Source organism: Delphinus delphis, chromosome 13, assembly GCF_949987515.2.
Source record: "Delphinus delphis chromosome 13, mDelDel1.2, whole genome shotgun sequence".
NCBI classification, from domain to species: domain Eukaryota; kingdom Metazoa; phylum Chordata; class Mammalia; order Artiodactyla; family Delphinidae; genus Delphinus; species Delphinus delphis.
In genome coordinates this window covers 63,085,874-63,108,072 of record NC_082695.1, presented here as the reverse complement: position 1 = coordinate 63,108,072, position 22,199 = coordinate 63,085,874, and the positions used below count along the sequence as shown (strand labels likewise).

At 41.0% G+C, this 22,199-nt stretch overlaps 1 protein-coding gene across 1 annotated transcript in view; it reads left to right on the top strand.

Annotated features, from left to right (window-relative positions):
* The window catches only part of SKOR2 (SKI family transcriptional corepressor 2), a 33,717-nt gene extending 31,292 nt beyond the window's left edge, over window positions 1-2,425 (top strand). Inside the window, exon 7 of the mRNA XM_060029544.1 lies at window positions 2,363-2,425. Coding sequence (XP_059885527.1) covers window positions 2,363-2,425 — 63 coding nt within the window. The remainder of the gene's footprint in view (window positions 1-2,362) is intronic.
* The last annotated feature ends 19,774 nt before the right edge of the window (window positions 2,426-22,199 follow it).

The window sequence follows — 22,199 nt, the reverse complement described above, 5'->3', positions numbered from 1 at the left end:
TGTGAGGGAAAAAACTGCATCTTAGAATCAATGAAATAGGACAGTTTCCATGAACAGTCGGGCCATATGCTAATATATTCTTTATTAAACATTCATGACTTAAGACTTGGAATTAATGACTCTCAGCTCACAACCTGAGATTAATAATTCTTCACACAGATTTAAATTTCAGTCTGGAGATTTGGGGATCAAATGTGCTTATTTGGAAATGTCCTTTTTTTTCCTGAGTCCTTTCCTTAAATTTCCTTATCAGCTTCCCATCTTAATGAAACGCTACATTGTTGTTTCTGAAAAAAAGAAAAAGGCATTCAGACTTAGATCTGAAAGCAGTGCCCTTCAGGCAGTTTTCTTTGGGTTAGGATGAGTAGTTTACTGGCTTTGATGAGATGGCGCATGGTGATATTAACTTACCTCGTGCAGTGCCTGGCACAGAACAGACACTTACTAAATCTTCGTGGCATCTAATCTTGATGTTGAGAAGGCTTTCTAAATGCGAGAGTGACACAAATACATTTTATTAGGTAATCCTTATACCCCAAGGTTTACATCATTTCTACTTGTTATCCTAAATAATAGAATTCCATTCAAAGCTCTCTGACATCATGCATCTAAAGAAAGAGGTGATCCATGTGTTTTGGCATATTGTTTCATACACCATAATGGAAAATCAGGATTCAAGTATGTCTCGGTTAATAGCAGGTGTAGCATAACCCAGAGTGGAAAGAAGAGGTAACTAGAGTAGGTCCCTGTGTAACTCTTCTTGTCATAGTTATCTAGCTAATCTCAGCTCTCGTCCTAAGTATGAGATTAGGACACAACTATTTATGGTCCTATATGAACCATTAATTTCGATGCTGCTATTATGGCCTTTATCAGATATGTCTCTATCATATATATCCATGTTGTGGCTGTGTATCAAGATAGTGAGGTGGTTATTTTAGTCTTCTCTCTTTTTTTCATTAAAAAGACTGTTTGAGGGCTTCCCTGGTGGCACAGTAGTTAAGAATCCACCTGCCAATGCAGGGGATACGGGTGCGAGCCCTGGGCCAGGAAGATCCCACATGCCGCGGAGCAACTAAGCCCGTGCACCACAACTACTGAACCTGCGCTCTAGAGCCTGTGAGCTACAACTACTGAGCCCGCGTGCCACAATTACCGAAGCCCACGTGCCTAGAGCCTGTGCTCTGCAACAAGAGAAGCCACCGCAATGAGAAGCCCGCGCACTGCAACAAAGAGTAGCCCCCACTCGCCACAACTAGAGAAAGCCTGTGCGCAGCAATGAAGACCCAATGCAGCCAAAAATAAATTAATTAATTTTAAAAAAAAAAGACTTGTTTGATTCAGCTAACCAGTTATTATGGCAAAATGGTCCAGCTAGTCTTAGCCACAAGCATCACTATAGATTTGTAGTTCCTTCCCATTAATAAAGGTTCATGTTTATGGACTGGTAGATCAGGAGAGCAAAACATAAATATGCTGGGGATATGGGGAATGTATATAACAGTATTCAAAATATTACCTACCTGAATGACTATAATTTTCTTTCCTTCACTGCTTTTATATAATATCAGCCATAGTTCATGTTACATTCTAGAAGGCTGAATATTTCTTTAAATGTAAAACAGATTTATATCATTAGAGTCCTGAATTTAGCCTTATAATGATGAAGGTAAGTAGCATGACTAGGGTTAGTAGAGAGGCAAATCTAAATAATACATGTAGTCCAGTTTCAACAATTTGAATTTTCTAATGAAAAGTAGCATATCAAATGCGATAGACTTTCATTCAAAACCCCACTATTGAAAAGTACTTTTCAAGTTTATCCAGGTAGAATTCTCAAGGGTCATGTTTTCCATTCAGTGCAATTATTTCTGATGCTTCTTAGTAGTTATTGGGAAATTACCCAGAGTAATAGTTTGTGTTTAGTTAATCTTATTTGTGATTTATGATGATAGCATATTTCCTCACTCTAATTAAATGAAAAATTACATTGAACTAGTTTGTAATCACATTCTTGTTTTGTGACCTTGGACATACGTTATAACTTAATTTTCATACATAAATAAAAATAAGTACCATATTATTAAGTGCAAATTATTAAGTGCAGTGAAATGTCACATAGGAACCTCAGAGACTAGCTGTAGCAACAACCTAGTGTGATCACCTGTCCTGTCCTCATATGCTTTTTAACAGGCCTTAGACATGCTATACCCCAGAAGCCCCATACTGCCAGGCAGATGGAGATCTTTTGTCCTCAGGGCAGATTCACCAGCATTCAAATTTAGGCACAATGAAGGGTCTCCATTATACATGTCTCCAAATTTTGCTCACCTGGATAGTTTTGCTTGTTTTTATCTTACAGATTCCCTATGCAGCAAGCTTGATCAGGAAAGAAAAGCTAGGTGCACATCTCAGCAAAAGCTAAAAGGTGAGCTCATCAGAGGAAACAGATTTTCCTTAACTCTCTGAATTGTTATTGCTCGGCTGTGTTCTTTACTGATGTACTTGAAATAGCCCAGGGCATTGATGATGTTGCATCCTGTGTTTAAGCTGATACACTGTTGAACTTCATTCTAGGCATGGGGCTTCCTAAATAAATGGCTAGGTGCATCTTATAAATTCTGTGGAAAATTTCTAAAACTAAGGAAATTCTCAGTTCAGTCTTGTAGATGTGATCTTCATTTTGTTTTAAGGTTTTCTACTCTTTCCAGTTCCTCCTGACACCCTGATTCCTGGTCCTCTGAAGGAAACCGGAGTGTCAGAAGCCATGCTTATTATGTTTTTTCTTCTCTGTCTCTCCTTTGCTTCCAAAATGTCTTCCTGAAACCCGACTTTCAGTGAATTACTGACAGATGGTGCTGTGAATAACTGCGTGTGACATAGACCTTCGAGAACTTCTGCTGCAGAATTAGTCATTCATTCTTTCCCTAAAACAATCCTTGTTTCTCTACAGCTGAAGCCAGATCCAATGTCACATACCTGGCAGCAATTTAAAAGACAAATATTCTGGACTCCTAAGGAAAAGGAGACAGTAAAAATTCAATGACTATATTCAGAATATACCTAAACATTTCAAAAGCACCTTTTTGATGATATGGCAGAAGATATAAATAATTGTTAGAATTGAAGGAATGCAAAAACTAGGATATTGTTGTTTCTCTAACAATACATTAGGATGACCTAGCAGTTGGAACTGCTAAATCAGGGAAAAACTCAGTTGTCAGAGGTGGTATTTATAAGTGCTCATGGCTAGCTAAGATTGTGGTCATTTATCAGTTGTATTTGTTCCCATCAGAGTGATTCTTCCCACTCCTTCCCTCTGGAACATATTTTCAATTCAATAGAATTGACTGGCCAAAAATACTCTGTGCAATGCAGGTTCATGGTTCCTTTTCTTTCCTTCATGCCTCTTTTCTGCATATCACAAGCCTCCTCTACCATGTGCACATGACAGTTCTACTTCTTGCCATTATCTTTATTGGTGATAATCTTCAGTATTTTTCTGAAACAGTTATATGTATGTCACATTTCATTAGGAGCTCAAAACTCTTTTCAAGACAGTCTCTCATTCATATGCTTTCCCTTAATTTTACGCACAGGGAACCAAGGTACAGTGAAGAGAGATGTGATGTTTTATGTCTCTGTTACAAAGCCAGGAAGAGATTCTAGGGCTCCTGATTTTAACAGCAGTGCCTGCTTGCTCCTTAAATAGGGACTTTCTGTCTTCTGTGAGCAGATGTTTAGCAACAGAGTTGCTCAGATGGTAAGTCATTCTGTTTTGGGATGCTCAGATAATGTCATTCTGTTTCCATCTCCATGAAGTCATGCACAAATGGACCTGTGAGTTTGGTTTCATTCTATATCTTCAAGTATTTTTCTTACGTCTGAACTTGACTTTGGTGATTTCTTTCTCATCATTGTAGACCAGATTTATCCCAGCAGTGTGAAATGAATAGTTTTAGAACATTCAGAGTCTAATAAATCTTAACGCAGCATATCAAGGTGATCAAAGCAAAAATCATCCAAGTTAACGCTGACAAACCCATATGTATAAAAGTTTGAAAATGTCAAACTACTTTTCTTTCAAATCAAAAAGTATATATTGGGATGTGTTTTTTTAAGTAACCTTCTTATTGAAATATAACACACATTCTCCAAAGCCTATAAATCGTCAAGTCATGGAGTCAACACATCAGAGCTCAGTGAACTTGCTTAGGTTTCTAGCACCCAGATAGCTACCTTGTGCCCCTACCCAGTTACAAAAGATTGGTTTTACCCGTTTTTGAACTTTAGTAAAGGACATTTTATAGAACATTCTCTTGTATGTGGCTTCTTTCACTCCACGTTTGTGATTCATCCATTAGAATGTAGTTTGATTCATACTTAGGAACTTCAATAAACTCTCTTTCTACCCTTCCACTTCCCTGACTCATCTTCTCTGCTTGTCAGACATGAGCTGCTCTTGCACCTACAAAATGAAGACTTACTGCCCAGAAACCAAACCTTTGATGGTGACATAGTGTACAGTGAGGTGGGAAAAAAAAAAAAAAAAGATTGATTTGTGTTTAGTAACTAATGCTTCCTCCATGCTGATTTTGTTTCCATCCTTGCAGACAACAGGGATTGCTCTAAGTAGACCCTGGTGCTTTCAGAAGATTAGTGGTTACTTAAATGCTGAGCTAAATCAGCCAAGCAGAGAATCACAACCATATTGTTAGAGGCAGTATTCGATTCTCAACATGCCAAGCCTGCAAGGAACTACCCCAAGAGAGATGACAAAATAAAAATCATTACACCAAGGGAGAGAAACAAGTTCTGTCTTGCTGAGTGACCACAGGTTTCCAAATTAGGGACTGATACATTAATGTCTTATGCAAGAGTGACCCTTAAGGTAGTGTGCTGTGTTCTTGCCACCCAGTGAATTCCAATATGACTGTTAAGAGGAGGAAGCTTTTCAAAACCACAGGCAATCCACTTAATAAGCTGAGGAAGTATTGCCACATATCACTGCTCTACAAATGATTTTTGCCCTACGTTAGGACACAAGAAATTCCATGTCGAATCAAAATAAAAGTCCACCCATACCAGGGGGCTAACAGTGCAATTCTGTTAGAAGAGCCAAATTGTTGTTCTTAACCACACCAACCTCAAACTTCAGGCATGACACTGAATAACTCTTAACTTTCCCTTAAGAACTCCTTAAAGATCCGTCATCCATGGATTTATCTAACCCTTTCTTCAACCTAGTTGAAGTCCCCTTTGGGGCAATGAATTCTATTTGTTTAGCTACCAGCTGTGTAAACTGTAGTTTATTTTATTTATCTTCAAACTACCTTCTAAAAGAAGCCCTTGTAGATTAGATGTTGCACTGCTCTGCATATTTGCTTTATCGTGAGCTCACGAGTACAATGGAAGTGATTGGAAAAAATATTTCAAAATGCTATGTGTATTATCCTTTCATCTGGAACTGTTTTGAACACCGGAATTACTCCTGACGGTCTTCTTACCTTTGCTCATTAACGTGCCCCAGTTCCTACACAGACGCTCCAGGATAATCTGTGTGAAATCTGCACCCCAAATAAAAATGTCATGATATTAACACCAGTTTAATATTACTTTACATTCTTTTTGCCCCAAGCTCCTTTTAACATGATGCAAACGTCGTCCCTGTGAAATACTTAGGTCTTTCACAGACTTAGGTCTTTCACAGAGAACTCAATCATTTTACTTAAGTGGAAAGTGAATCATAGGATATGGCTCATTCATAGTCATACAGAAACCTGCTGAACAAGCTGGAAATAATAATAACCGTCATTCATTGAGCACTACCCATGCCAGATACTGGGTTAGGCTGCCACGTTCTCTCTTTTGATCTTTACAAGTCTATAAGGTTGATCCTATTACTATCTCCATTTTATACATGAGAATGCAGAGGATCAGTGAGGTCACTTAGGTTGACAGTGACAAAGCCAGGCTTCAATACAGGTCTATTTGACTCTAAGCCCCTTCTCTGTCTTTCTAGGATCATCGGGCTGGTTTTGGGAGTCTGGCTTCTAAATCTGACACTACTTCCCTTTGTCATCTGAAGTCATATCATTTAATCTCCTCGAGGCTTACTCTTATCTATGAACCGTGGATGGCCAAACCTCATCAAAGTCTCTGCCAGCTCTAAATTTTGACTCTCACCCTTGCGTGCCAGTCTTCTGCCAGATTCTCTCTCACAAAGGGGCTGCTTTTATTAAAATCTGTTCATATAAAACCCTATATAACACCTGACGGTGTAACCCACCTACTTTTTGCCTTAGGTCTTCATTTTCTTCATCACTAATTGCTACTTAGCATCCTCCTGGAGAGTTTGAAAGTATCATTTTTTCCCCTATCCTAACAATATCTAACTCTTTGGTAAACTCCTGTTATTTTTATTTTGTTATTTTTATTTTATTTCTGGGATAATTGCTACGAAAAGAATAGCAAGAAAAAGGTCTTAAAGGGGTGTGGAGGGATTGTAATTGAACATTCTGTGTCTTCCTTTTGTAACGATCAAAGATGGGGGGCGGGGGGGGCATGTCCATTTCTAGCCTCTGTCCTCAAACAAAAGAGAACCAGGTTCTTTCAAGAATCTCCGCTGAGAATGACAGCGTGCTGCCACACTTCTAAGGGCTTTACGTCAATTATCTTATTTAATCTTCAAAACAACCCATTGAGAGAAGTACTGCTACTCTCACCATTCTACAGCTGAGCAAACAGAAATGCGGAGATGAGTAGGTTGTGTGGTCTCACTGCTATTACAAGTGGCAGAATTTGAACCAGGCCGCCTGGCTCTGCAGCCCACACTACCTCTGCTCTCCCCTGACTTGTGACCTGAAATCGTGGCCTAATTCACATCTTCCATTATCAGTTATAAATATGCAGTTAATAACCAATCCAGTGGTTTCATTGATGTTGAATCGCAAAACCTCTACAGCTGCCCTAACACCCCAGGACGAGAGAAATGGATGTAACTTGGACCATTCAGCCAAAGCCAGCAGGGCACCAGTGCGTGAATTTCTGTCTGCCCCTTTTACCACAGGCTGTCTTAATGTTTGCTCAACAACAAATTGGAGCTTCTGGAACCCAGCAAAATGACTTTACTGTAAAGAAGCCATAGCAACCAGCACGCTCTGATGTAATAGTTCTAGTTCGGCTGTCAGCAGAGATGCATCATGTAAGGTAGCAGACAAATTTATGGGAAAAGGAAGATGCTTTCATGGTCACTGTTTAAACATTTTTATTCAAACTGTGCTAAAAATGTCTTCTCTGAAGGATATACTAAATATTACTTTAAATGTTTTTAAATTATCTGATTGTGTCACACTGAGGTTGTCATTCTGTGCTTTTTGTCTTATCCCAGGTGCACAGAACCACTTACTCTTGTTCTCTTGTAAGATACAGACTGCCCCTGAGTACTTCCGACCTGCACAGAGACTGAAAATTGAAAGGGCTTGGGAATCAAATATAAAATCAGGTTCGGGAGAACCCAAGGACAAGTGACCTCAAAGCAGCATGGACAACCATGTAAAATAGACTGTAGCAGCCATTCATTAGTTGGGGGAGGGGGGAACCAACCAGAGCAGTCAACGCTTGTTGCATCTTTTGGTGGAACCAAAGTTTGAGTCTGTGTTTTTATAGGCCAACCGAACCCAGAGCGCGGGAGTGCTGTTAGCCAAGTGGGGTGGGAAATCCATGGACGGTCCCAGGGGATCTCTGTGCTACATACTTGGAGAGAGCAGCTCTATGAGACCGTCTTTTACGTTTGAAGAAGTGATTCTTGGTGAAAAGACAACACAAGACCTGTCCTAGGAGGGGGGGATCACGTTTCGACAGCTAGGATGGCATCAGCCATACAAACCTGTTTTTCCCAGCAAAGTGGACAGACTTATGCGTGGCCCCTTCCTCTCTGGTATTTTGCCTGCTATATGAATGAAGATTGTATTCCTTTGGAAATATTTTACAGTTTAATATTGAGTGTAATTAAGAATATAATCATGTTATCAAAAATGGTATTTAACTCTGTTGTAGTTTCTTTAACATTCATGTGGATAAAAAAAGTCTATAATAAAAAAACTATGAAGTAATGGTTGTGTTCATGTGGTTAAATGCACATTTGCTTGGGGGCAACTAATAGAAACTAATACATTTTAGAATTATTTTGGCATAAAATATTTGAATAAATTATTTTTGAAAATGAAATTCCTTCAAAAATGGTTATTAAAGTCTAAATTAGCCTTTGGCCCTTGTCAGCAGCTGGAGTCCTCCCCAGCATGATAGGATCTTTGTATGGGTAAGGGAAGGTTCTAAATTCCAGCTAGGTCTCCTAACAGCATTAGTGAGGAAGTCGATAGTGTGCCTTCCTCCTTACTGTGATGTTGAATCAAAGTCCATGAGATCATTTTATGCCAAAAATTCTGCCTCTCAGATGAGAGAGATAGAAGGGCCAAAATGGTGACCCTTTGGAGCCGGGATTTCTAGAGTAATGCTGGGTTGAACAGAAGTCTTCTGTGGGTGATCGCCTGCCCTGGAATTGCCAACGACCATCCTAACTGAAGAGGCATCTCACCAATGGCATCCCTCGACAGATTTCAAAAGAAGTTTGAAATGCATTGCCATGATATTTGATACTTTTACCCACCATCTTCATTATCATAAACTATCAAAAAAAAAAACCTTGACAATTCTCCCTTGAGATAAATTTTCTTATGCTTAGCTGCCACGTTAAGAAACCAAAGGAGGGATACTCATTAGTGATTTTCTTCCCAGACCACGAAGGATGGGACCACGGGTCAGAGAAGGGTTATAAACCAAGTCCTGGAGTCTGAGGACAGGTTCCCAGTGACCACTAGCAAAAACAATAATGTGAAGATGCTGCAACTAACCACAGAGAGGAGGAAGTTCTTCCAGGAGCCTGGGCATGGGGCTCACACAGCCCTTCAGACGTGGCACACGCTTCTGAAACTGACAGCTGTGCTTGACACCGGCGGGGGTAGCTGGTCAGTCAAGTTGGTGGAGCTTTTTCTCCTATGTAAGCTTTAAATTACACATAGGGATGGAAGCCTAGCATCCTTAGCTTTGTACTCTCAGCCAGTAATACCAGAAGTGACAGAAAATGACCAGGGAGGACACAAACCTGGCTTCATGACGGGCCACCAGGGGACAGCAGAGGTCATTTTCTGCAGAACCCAGTGCAAACTCAGGGACCAGATAGCTTCTCAGAGCGAGAGCAGCAGCTCCAGAGGGAGCTAAAGATTTGTGGATAAAAAAAAAAAAGATTTGTGGATGAATTTAAGGTCTTCTTCCTGCAGCTACATCATCTGTCCACGTAAACGAGCCTGAAACGTCGTTCTTTTCTTTCCAATTGCAACTTTAAATGTCTCAGAGTTGTTAGTGTTAAAATATCAGCAAATGATCTTGTAGCAAAAGAAAAATTAGAACGAGATAACTTGCCAGGTATGTCGTAGAGCCTAGAGGAGTTCATCGTGGCGTAGCTCTGAATTGAGTTAATAGCCGAGCTCAGTGTGGAAGTCCGTTGGCCTGTGCTGCTAGGATGCTGAAACTACATTAGTGCCTTCTGTCTCTCCACCTAAATTCCAGGCTCCATGGAAGCCCAGCTGTGCATCTCTCCCTGAGCACTAGGAGACTCCTGTTGCCCTTTCCCTCATGGCCTTAGAGTCTCCCCATTTCTTGAGGTATTTTATCAGACTGAGTCTATTCCTTTCAAACACTAGAGACTATCAATTCTCCGTGCAACCATGAAGTTATACACTAAAAGCCAAAACCTTCAGAAGGAAATCCAACGTGTAATACGGAAACATCATTAACCCATATATTTTCTCATTGAGGCGAGTGAATACCTCCTCTCTGTTCTAGCAATGCTTGATGCTTCAGAGTTGGAACAAAAAGAATTTGTCCCTAAAACTGAATGTGATTGGGTTATCTGAGCCGCCTGTGGAAGCAGACAGGACATCCATCTAGAGTGCTGCATGAGGCTAAAAATAAAGCCACTCTTCAGAAGGACAAAGGAAATTCTTGGCAAATAAAATGACAAGCAAAAAATGCTGTGTTCTTTTCTTCGACTATTTTATCATTCCAAGGTCAACGCAAATATTAGCTAATGAAGAATACAAGCAATGCAAATAAAAGGTTCTGTTTTAATTCCAAATGAAATTATAAGATCAGAAAGGGCCATAGCAAATCAAAGCAGAAACCCAGGCCTATCCTACTGGGGTAGACTAGACGTTTCAGACTGATGGTTTTGACCCTCAGAATGCCTGAATAATTGCTCATCTATTTGCCACAGGCAAGGAGAGTGGGACATCATATCCCAATTTCCTCTGACTGTACAAAAAGTGTAGCCTCAGCTCTTTGGAAAATAGAGAAGACTTCTCTCCTAGCTACAGGAGATATAATCAAGCAGAGAAGATCACTTTCATTTAAGGGTAAGAGTTTAAAGCAGCCTTGGTCAGCAGTGAGGAAGGTCAGAGGAGAGGACCACGATCGCCATGCTGAGGATGTGTAACCACGTCATTCAGTGGGGTGCTTCCAGCCAATTCCAGGCCTGATGAGGAGAGCTCCTCTGTCTCCCTCTACAGAGTTGAGTGCACAAAGTTCAAGTGCGACCATCTTACAAGATTTCCCATACACAACCTACATCACAGTTTGTAATTATACACTCCTACGTGGGAAGGTATACACTGTCAACATTAGGAAGGCAAGGACCTTTGTTTCAGCCCACTGCCACCTTCCTCGTGATGAGAATAGTCCCTGGTATGCAGTAGCTACACAAAACATTTTTTATTGAATAAGTGAGTGAGTCTCATCTATTTTATTTGGGCCAATCGTAAGAGCGGCTCGTTTCACTGTTATCACTTTAAACTCTCTCTCAGAGAATGTTTACGTTTCATTTGGTTTCGAATGACTATATGTGGCAAATTGCTGGTTGCCCTCCAACAGACCATTCTCAGGTGGCAATACACCTAGATAAAATCAGACTACATCTCCCAGGCGTACGTGCTGTTAGATGTGGCTGTGTGACTATGTTCTGGCCAAGAAGATGTACGTAAAAATATGTGGAACTCTCAGGAAGGTCACTTCAAAAGAGCTTGGCTTTGTTAGGCAGCGTTTCTCTTTTCTCTTCCCTTTCCCTCTTTTCTGATGTCTGTAAGGTGGAGGGAGCCTCAGAAGTCTTCTTGAACCATGAGGTGACTTTTAAGATAGAAGCCATATGCTAGCGTGGCACAGAAAGGTAATAGAAGCCCAAGTCTCTGACAGCTACTGAGCCCCCATGCCAACTCTGGAGTGCCCACTTCCAAGCTACCTTTATATAGGAGAGAAATGAGTTTCTATCTTGTTTAACCACTGTTACTTTAGATATTCTGTTAACTCTGATTACAAAACCTTTTTCTCTATGTGGGGGCTGCGATCAGCCAACAGGAGCACAACTTCCTATTTGTGTGACAACTTTCCAATGCGTATTTATGCTGGTTACATCATCTTACCTTCTCATTAGCCCTTTGATTTAGCTAACGGAGGTCAGTGATTATGAAGTCTATTTCATTGCTGAGTCAAGCCTCAAATCCAGTTCTCACTGCCGTGGCAAGCTTTTCCTACTTAATCTCATGGCCTCATCATCACAGCTGAGCAGGTCTACGACTTCTCTGGTAATATAGACAGGTGAAGATGGGGGGAGGGGCTGGACCTGAACTTGATCTGCTCCCCAGAGTAGGACAGAAACTGGGTTGGAAAGGTACGCTGTCCAAAAGGCGAGCAAAGCCGTGACCAGGTGTGTAGCTGGGACCCCACAAGGGAATAGAGCTCTGCAGCACAGGCATTTCCGGAGCAGGAGGCTGTCAATCATCATTATCCGTGATAACAGGCTCCTGATACTCGGCCTTCATGGGCAGGTTCCATCCTCAGGGAAACACACCACTAAGAATAAATAGTGTGGCAATAAGCAAGCTCAGTCCTTGACTCAGGGATGTGACAGGCAGAGAGGAATTTGGCTCAGGAACCCATATGGGCATTGGCTCTCCTAGTCAGGGGGCAGCAAGGTAAGCTTGGGAGATGAGGTGGTAGCCCTAGGACTCCCGGACTTGGGTCAGAAACTGCCACACAAAACTAGAAGAGAGCTAAAGCGTTCTAAATGCCCCTTGACTCCAGTCTTGATTCGGGCTTTGAAATAGTGCTGTAGCTTTGGGAGGGGGGATGGAAAGAGGGCTTGTTTTAAGCTGAGAAAGTATGGGAAGAAGCTGAGAATACCTTTCTGCAAATTTCCAGACCAGGCCTAATATACATATAATTTAGAAGTAATAAACTCAAGTTACCTAAAGTAAATAATCATTCTGAAAATTCACGACTCTGTACTAAATTAAGAAGTTCCCTGAAAGCATTGGTAACATCGGAAGTTTTCAAATAATAAAATTCATTCTTCTCATCCGACTTTTATATCATCTCACTATTAAGAACAGTGGCTTCCTGGATGATTGTTAATGATGGCTTCCTTTATTATATTTTAGACCATTTAGCAAAGTTTATAGATTTATACTTCCTTGTAATTAGTTGTAGTGATTAAAATAGCTTTTATGGCCCTCTGGAGATTGACTTTATAAAGTATCAACACTTCCCCCAAATCGTGCGCTTTAAAACATGGTTAAATACTGTTTGAATTCAGTACTAAACAATCATTGGTGAAACTGTGATTTTATATGTGGTTGCTTTCTCATCCCTCTACTCATATGGCACTATCATCCAATTACTTGGCAGCCCATAATAATAACAGCAGCCAACTTTCAGGGAGTGATGACAATAAGCCGAACATTGTGCTAAGTGTCTTTTTTGTTTGTTTGTTTTTTGCGGTACGCGGGCCTCTCACTGCTGTGGCCTCTCCCGTTGTGGAGCACAGGCTCCGGACGCACAGGCCCAGAGGCCATGGCTCATGGGCCCAGCCGCTCCGCGGCATGTGGGATCTTCCCGGACCGGGGCACGAACCTGTGTCCCCCGCATCGGCAGGCGGACTCTCAACCACTGCGCCACCGGGGAAGCCCCGTGCTAAGTGTCTTAATGTGTTATTTCATTTAATTCTCTCCACAACCCTGAGAGGCAGGGACTACAGTATTTAACTCTTTAATTGAAACTGGAAGGAGTTAAGTCACTCAGCTGATAAGTGGAAAATCAGGAATTTGAACTTTCTGCCATTGTGACTTTAGAACCTCTGCTTTTAACCACTAAACTCCACTGCTCAGTGCCAAGTAAGCCAAGCAAGAGCCCCCTGTACACATGGGTGAATTGGGAGTCCCCTGACGGACATAATTTGAAGGGCGTTGGAGACCTCTCTTAAACAAAAATATCTCCCCTCACCAACCTCACTTGAAGATGAAATTCCACCATTAGCATGATTCTTTTGACTAAGGTATTATATGTTCCTGGAAAGATAGGTACTCCAAGACAGTGCTACTTGAAGTGTGGTCTGTCAAAGACCCAAAATAGTAAAATTCTTAAAAGAAAACATAGAAGTAAATCTTTATAACCTTGGGGTAGGCAATGGTTCCTTGGATACAACACCAAAAGCACGAGAGACAAAAGAAAACACAGGTAAATTGGACTTCATTGAAATTACAAACTTTTGTGCTGCAGACAATACCATCAAAAAAGTAAAAAAAAAATTAAATTAAAGTAGCTTACGGAATAGGAGAAAATATTTGCAAATCATGTACCTAATAAGGGATTATCCAGAATATACGAAGCACTCTTACAATTCAACAATAAAAAAACAAATAACCCAAATAAGAAATGGGAACATTTGGGGGTTCCTTTCTATAACTAGAAGGAAAGTCTCAACTCTAGAGGGCTTGCTATGGATGGGGGACAGAGGGTGCAGATTCACATCCTCATGGAATCTGTTACTGGAGGAAGTCATAGGTAGTAATGTGATGTGGCTCAATGTATCAAAAAGGCACATCTAACTGAGTTTCTGGGTAGCAGGGGATGATGTAAGGAGTAGAGGTCTTTCTGTTTAGAAAGGCACCGTGATGGGCAGCATTCTAGTGCACGGGTAGGCCCGGGCCTAGTCTATAGGTGGGAGCTGAAAAAAGAGGAATTGGAGCTGCTTTGCATAACAAAAGTAAGGCATGCCCCCGTTTAGATTTAGTTGGAGAGAATATGTTGGAAGATTGGACTATGTGTAGGAAGATTCTCCCCTCCCTTCCTTAATATGGATTTGGACTGAGACTAATGGTTTGTCTTTGGGGTGTGTGTGTGTGTGTGAGAGAGAGAGAGAGAGAGAGATCTAAGAGTTACTCGCAGGCAATCAGAAGACCACAGGAAGAATGAGGAGGGGTATCCTGACTACATGCTGGCAGAGGGACCCTGAAGAGAACAAGAACTGGAGAAATGAAGCCTCCCTTGGATTGTTCTGGGCCTCATCTAACTACATGGCATTACTTCTAACTGAGTAACTCAGACTTTGAGAAATGCATGGCTGTGGGTTGTCTTTACCTTACAGATGATCCTATTTGCGGTAGGGGGTAAGGGTTGGGTGGATCTTGTTGAGTGGGGGTATCATGGGCGGGGTGGGGGGTTGCATTAACATGTAAACACAGTGAAAAAAAAAAGAAAAGAAATGGGAAAAGGATTTGAACAGACATTTCTCCAGAGAAGATATACAAATGCACAATAAACACAAGAAAAGAGGCACAACATCATGAGTCAACAGGGAAATGCAAATCAAAACCACAACGAACTCAATTCACTTCAAATCCATTTCACACCCACTTGGATGACTTATCAAAAAGACAGACAATAACAGTGTTGGTGAGGGACTTCCCTGGTGGTCTCAGGGAACTGGTGGTCCCTGGTGGACTTCCCAGGTAGAGAATCTGCCTTCTAATGCAGGGGATGAGGGTTTGATCCCTGGTTGGGGAACTAAGATCCCACACGCCGTGGGGCAACTGGGCCCCCGTACCACAACTACTGAGCCTAGGTGACTCAACTAGAGAGCCTGTGTGCCACAAACTATAGAGCCCACGCGCTCTGGAGCCCACACGCCACAACCAGAGAAGAGAAAACCTGCACGCCACAGCGGGAGAGGAGCCCACATGCCTCAACGAAGGTCCCGCATGCCACAACTAAGAACCGACATAGCCAAAAGAATAAAAATAAGTAAATAAAATAAAATTTAAAAAAATAACAGTGTTGGTGAAGATGTGGGGAAAATTGGAGCTCTTGTACAGTGCTGGTAGGGATGTAAAATGGTATAGCCACTGTGGAAAACAGTTTAGCAGTTCCTCAAAAAAACATAGGAATACCATATCACTTGTCAATTCCACTTTTAGGTGTAAACCCAAAGGTATTGAAAACAGGTATTTAAATATTTGTATACGAATGTTCATAGTAGCACTATTTACAATAGTCAAAAGGTAGAAACAACCCAAATGCCCATCAACACATGAATGGATAAACAAAGTGGGGTATAAGCATACAATGAAATATTATTCAGCCATAAGAAGAAATGAAGTACTGACACATGCTACAACATGGATGAGCCTTGAAAACACTATGTTAAGTGACAGAAGCCAGACATAAAAGGTCATATAGTGCATGATTCCATTTATATGCTATTCTTAGAATAGGCAAACCCATAGAGACAAAAATCGGATCGGTGGCTTCTCGGGGCCAGGGGGAAGGGAGAATTGGTAGAGACTGCTTAATAGGTACAGGGTTTTCTTTTGAGTGATGAAAATGTTTGCTCACTAAATAGAAAATGTTCTTTCACAAAATTATAAGTGTACTAAATACTATCAAAATGTCACTTTAAAATGTTCATTTTTATGTTAAGTGAATTTCACCTTATATTTAAAAAAACAAGAATAAATGTATCAAAAGATATATAAAACCTTTACACTGAAAACCTCAAAACATTGCTGAGAAATATTTAAAAGACTTAAAACACTTTGGAAATATACTATGTATGTGGACTAGAGGATTCATTATTGTTAAGATGTCAGTTCTCCCCACAAAGTATTTATACATTCAATACAATTTCAATCAAATTCCCAGAAGGACTTTTGGGAGAAACTGGCAAGATGACTCTATAATTAAACACAGATGCAAAAGATCCAGGATGCCCAAGCAACTTTGAAAAAGAAGAGCAAGATTTCAGGAATTCATATTACCTAATTTCAAAACTTACTATAAAGCTATAGCAATCATAACAATGTGTGGTAGAACTGGCAAACACACCAGTGTAACTGAATAGAGAACCCAGAAATAGACCACACTTACATGGCCTTTTGATTTTTTGGCAAAGGTGCCAACACAATGGGGAAAAAAGTCTTTTCAACAAAATGGTGCTAAGATAATTGTGTATCTATATGAAAAAAATGAACATCAACCCCTACCTTATACCATATACAAAATTTAATATGAGACAGATGATTTATAGACCTAAATGTAAAACTTGAAATCATAAACACTTCAGAGCAAAACATAGGAGTATATCTTTATTACTGGGAGCCAGGCAAAGATTTCTTAGACATATAAAGCAAGAGCCACCAGAAAGACCAAAAAGTGAAAAAAAAAAACCCTGATAAATTGGACTTCAAAATTTTAAACTTCTGCTCGTCATGACACCAATAAGAAAATGAACATGCAGGACATAGAGAAAATATTTGCAAACGTATATCTGACAAAGAACTTGTATCCAGAATATATAAAGAATTCCTTCAACTTAATAAAAATAAGAAGCAATGCAATTTTTAAAAAACTGAGCAAAGGAATTGAATAGGAATTTCACAAAAGAAAATACACAAATCATTAACAAACATATGAAACACTGTTAATCATCAAGACATGCAAATTAAAATCATGAGATACCACTACACACCCACCAGAATGACTATAATTTTAAAAGACTGACAACATCAAATGTTGACAAGGTAGTGGAGCAACTGGAACTCTCATACATTGTTGATGTGAATGTAAAATGATATAAACTCTTTAGGAAAAGGTCTGGCAGTTTCTTATAAAACTAAATATAGGACTTCCCTGGTGGCTCAATGGTTAAGAATCCACCTGGCGATGCAGGGGACACGGGTTCAATCCTTGGTCCTGAAAGATCCCGCATGCCGCAGAGCAACTAAGCCCATGCACCACAACTACTGAAGCCCACACACACCCTAGAGCCCACACGGCAACTACTGAGCCCACGTGCTGCAACTACGGAAGCCTGAGCGCCTAGAACCCGTGCTCCGCAACAAAGAGAAGCCACCACAATGAGAAACCTGTGCACTGCAATGAAGAGTAGCCCCCACTCACAGCAACTAGAGAAAGCCCGTGCACAACAACAAAGACCCAATGCAGAAAAAAAAAAAAAAAAACTAAATATATACTTACCCTATGACACAGAACTTCTACTCATAGGTATTTATCTAAGAGAAATGAAAATACATGTACACAAAGACTGGTACAAGAGTGTTCATAGCAGCTTTATTCATAATAACAAAGAACTGAAAACAGTCCAGGTGTCCATCAGTATGAGAATGGATTTTTAAATTGTGATATATTCACATGATGAAATATTAGCTATATAAAGAAATGAATTAATGATACATACAATAACATGGGTGAATCTCAAAAGCATTTTGCTGAATGAAAGAAGTCCTACGTAAGAGTATATGCTGTAATTATTTGAGAATTTAGAATGGTTTCAACCAATCCATACAGGGTAAAAATCACAACAGTGGTCATCTCTGGGAGAGTAGAGGTAGAGATTAACTGGGAAAGGACAAGACAGAACTTCCTGGGATGATGGTAATGATCCATATCTTGTTCATATCTTATTTGGGTTACATTTATTTGTAGCCCATGATGCCTAATCATTTTAGTTGTATGTCCAGGCCACTGGTTCCCTTATTCACTGCACATTGGAATCACCTCGGAAGGTTTCACCAGCAGAGACTAATCTGATTGGTCTGGAGTGCAGCCTGGGCATCAGAATTGTTTTAAGCTCCCCAGGTGTTTCTTTGGTGCAGCTGAGGTTGAGAGCTATTACTCAGATCTTCCTCAGGCCCATCATTCCCTTTTAAAGGTGCACCAACAATAAGAGCACACAGAACCTCTATTGCAGACACATCACCACATCATTTTGCATTACCCTTCTCAAAAATGCCCAGCATTTAATCAACTAGTCAACTTCTCCTCCTCCCCTCTTCCTTTGCCTTTATCCTTCCTCTTTGTCCCCCAGCCCCAGCCCTTTCTCTTCTTTATCTGAAAGATTGAGGCTAATCCATTCAGGAAAGAGCTACTCTGCTTCTCAGTTCCCCCTCTTGATTCATAAAGGAAAACTTAGAGCCCCTCATTCTATCACCTCAGTCCCTGTACCTTTCAATCTCACAGATGACCTCATGATGATGGCTTCTCCCTCTGAGAGTACAGGCTGACCTACTTTTCACTACACTTCACCTCCATTTCCACACATTCCCCCATGGAAGCATGATGTGATGTGAGCTGTTAGAACCAGCAAATATGAACTGATTGAGCTATCCATTTTCCTAGCCATGAGAGCCCAGAATGGAACATCAGTAGAGAATAGTTGTTGAGCTGCAGAGAGGAAGCCCTTCCTTAAAGCAGCTACTAAAGAAATCCAGGTAAATGTCCCTAAAGAATCACCTCTTCAACCAATGACAAACCCAGGCTTGTTATTATTCATGCATTAGGAAGGACTTCCCATGAGATGGATTCGGAAACTGTGCCATCTTGCCAAGAATCCTCTCTGAGACGCTGAAGACAGCTCTACACGATGGCATGAATGTGGCTCTGCTCAGAGCCATGGAATAGACAGACCTCTCTCTAAATCCTTCCAGGAGGAGTGTTGAATCTAGCTCTTTGCTTATACTCTTTTTTTTATGGATTACTAATAATAACCACCCTTACTAAGAACTTGCCATGTGCCAAGTACTAAATACTTTATTATATAATACAACAACCCTGTGAGATAGGGATTCTTACGATCATTTTACAGATTCAGGAAACTGGGTGTTAGAGGGTTCAAGTGACATGTCCAATTAGTAAATAACCCAGCTGGGATTTGAACCTAAGACTCTCTGATTTCAAAACCCATGTGCTGAACTACTAAACCAGGCAGCTGGTAAGCACCATGGGAGTGCAACAGAGCGAGTGAGAAATCAGTGTGGGGTAGCAATAGTAGGCAAGACTTCATGGAGCAGTGAGATTTAAGCTGCACCAACAAGACTTAGATGAGCAAGGAGAAGGGGAAAGGCATTTATGAGCAGTCATCTCTGCCATTACTATATGAGTGTCTTCTTGGGTATGAATAGTGTGATTATGGTCATGTTATATTATTGGCAGGGCTAGTTCTCTGTAAGTGAAGAAGCAGCATTTCATCTGAAGGGTAAAATATTGTGTCATCCCTTCAACAAACACGTGAATGTTCCAGACACAGTGCAAGGCACTGAGAGTAGGAAACCCCCGCTCTCAAAATACCACAGTTCAGTGAAGAATACAAACATTTATAATGCGGTAGAAGTACTATAGTGGGCACACACAGGATGCCTTGAGAACATAAAGAACACCTGACCTTGACTATTGGAGGCTGAGAAGGTGCTTCTAACATCTCGTTTGCATCCTCCTTGATACACTTTGGCTGGAGAAGATGACACCTGAACTGAGCCTTAAAAAATAAGAAGTTGGCCAAATGAAGAGTGAATGCAAGGGAATGGAATGCCAGGATGGGGGGAGAATGTTCTAGGCAGAGGAAGCAATACACCACTATGGCACTCCCATAGGGTATCAGTTACCCATTGCTAGAATAAATCACTCTAAAACTTAGTGGCTTAAAATCATGATTTGTCATTTTTTGTGAGTCTATAGGCTAATTGGGCAGTTCTGCTGCTGGTCTCCCCTGGGCTCACTCCTGTGGCTGCATTCGGGCAGCAGCAGGTAAGGATGAGCTCAGCTGAGACAGCTGAGCTATCTGGGCCTTTCGTTCCATGCATGGTCTTTCATCTGGGCTTTTTCTTGCCATTGCAGACCAGAGGCAGTGTTCCAAGAAGGAAAAGGCAGAAACCATAAAGCCTCTTGAGGCCTAGATTCCAGAACTTGCATCTATGTCACTTCTACGTTCTATTGATTAAAGCAAGTCCAAAGGCCAGTGCAGATTCAGACTGGATAAAGGAGTTGCAAAGAAGTTGTGGCCAGAGTTAATCCACCACATGTGCCACACTATGGCATCACCTCTGAAATCCAGCTCTTGGCATTCAAATGTCCTACTTTCTAACCTCAACCACCCCTTCTTTCTGCATTTACATCAGCTTCTTCAAGACTTCTAGTCCCTGACCTCCTCAGTCTCCTCCTAACCTTTCTTCTCTCTCAGCACAAATGGTTGATCTCCTGAGCTCTCCTCTCACCTGCCCACATCATTCCTGCTCAGAGGGTGGGAGAGTTGGGCAAGGCAGAAATCATGCAATCAGAAAGAAATCACACAACCCACAGGGATTTGCAGATTTGCCCTGCCTAGTCTCAGAATCTCAGCTCTCAGCTCCACCTCTCAATGTTTTCACTTGTTTCTGGTCAGTTCCTCTCCCATTGCCCTGTAAAGCTAGTCCAGCCCTCCACTGCTCTACAAGCACCTTATGCAAACCCTCTCCCTCACTCTCAGCAGACAGTGCTCTTACTCCAGTAAGGAGACATAAGTCATTGGATATGACCTCTCTCAACTTCCTGTTCCCCGCCTATAGAAGTATCTACCTCACCTTTTCCCTTCAGTCTCAAAAGGATGATGTTTCCCCTCATCCAATTCAAATCTCAACTTCTAGCTGTGCTCTTGACCCTAGACCTGCATTTGGATTCAGGAAATACGAACTGAAGACATGCAGAGTGAGTGGCTGGTGGCATGGGGCGGAAGCCAAAATACAGAGAGAAACATCAATAAGCAGAAGTCATGGGGCAGTAAGAGTAATTACTAAGCAGCAGCTGAGAGGAAGCAGATGCTGTGAGTAATCAGAAGCAATAAGGCAAAGAAAAGTAGAGTTGAGAGAAGGTGGTTGTCAGAGGCAGGAGCAGCAGGAGCGGAGGCAGCAAAAACCAAAGTCAACTCTTAAAATAATTAAATGAGGAGGCAAGTAGACTGGTGTGACTCTGATACCTCGGTAGCCTATGTAAGCAAACCAAACGTAAGCCAGAGTCAATGCACTTGAGGCCAAGAGAGTGAAACGTAAGAACAACCAATCACACACAGCCAAGTAGGCTTCTCTAAATAAGGCAGCTGCTTAAGCTATAACCAATCAAATAATTGCTTTGCTCTGCTTCAGCATCTTCTCTCTAAAAAATCCTGGCCCCTGTCAGGAGCGTTCCTAACCACTTTGGTTTGGCACTGCCCTATTCAAATCAATGTCTGGTCAAATAAACTCTTGAGAAAACAAATTTTAATGTGCCTCAGTTTACCTTTTAACAGCATAACAGCCAAGCATGAAAAGAGGGAGCTACAGACTCACTCTTGGGGTAGAAGCTCAACATCTAGGTCACTTCCCAAGCTCCATCCCTGTCTTTGTGAATTCAGTTGTATGGTGCTCCTGGGTCCTTGTGAGGCCTGGATGTACAGACAGATTCCTGTTTTCAGGAATATATATAATATATATATATTATATATATATATATTATATATATATATTCAGTAAAGTCTGATTGCCTGAAGTTACTTGAATAGACCTCTAAAAGTAAAACATACAAATGCTTAACCCACTACTTGTGTTGCTTTAATAGTCCCAATTTTACTTACAGCTAAGTCTAAAGACATAAAAGACATTTTCTATGTTCCCTGCTCCAGGAAAGTATGCTGGGAGAAAACCATGTGGTTTTCCTATTACTTAGAAAGAGGAAAGATATTCCATAATATAACAGGTTTTCAGAGCCCTCACAGCCCCAAAATCCTTTCTAACATCTGTGGGCATCCTTCCTGATACACTTTGGTTTCCCTACCCCACCCACCCACCCCATCTTTCCTGAGTGTATGAAGTTCATTCAACAAAGATTAATAACGAAATATTTGTAAAGAGAGCTCTTTTATTTAACAAGCTACATAAATAACAACAGACATAGGAAAATCCCTTAGGAGATGTTAATTAATTCTCAGGACTCCTAAGAGGTTTCCTTCC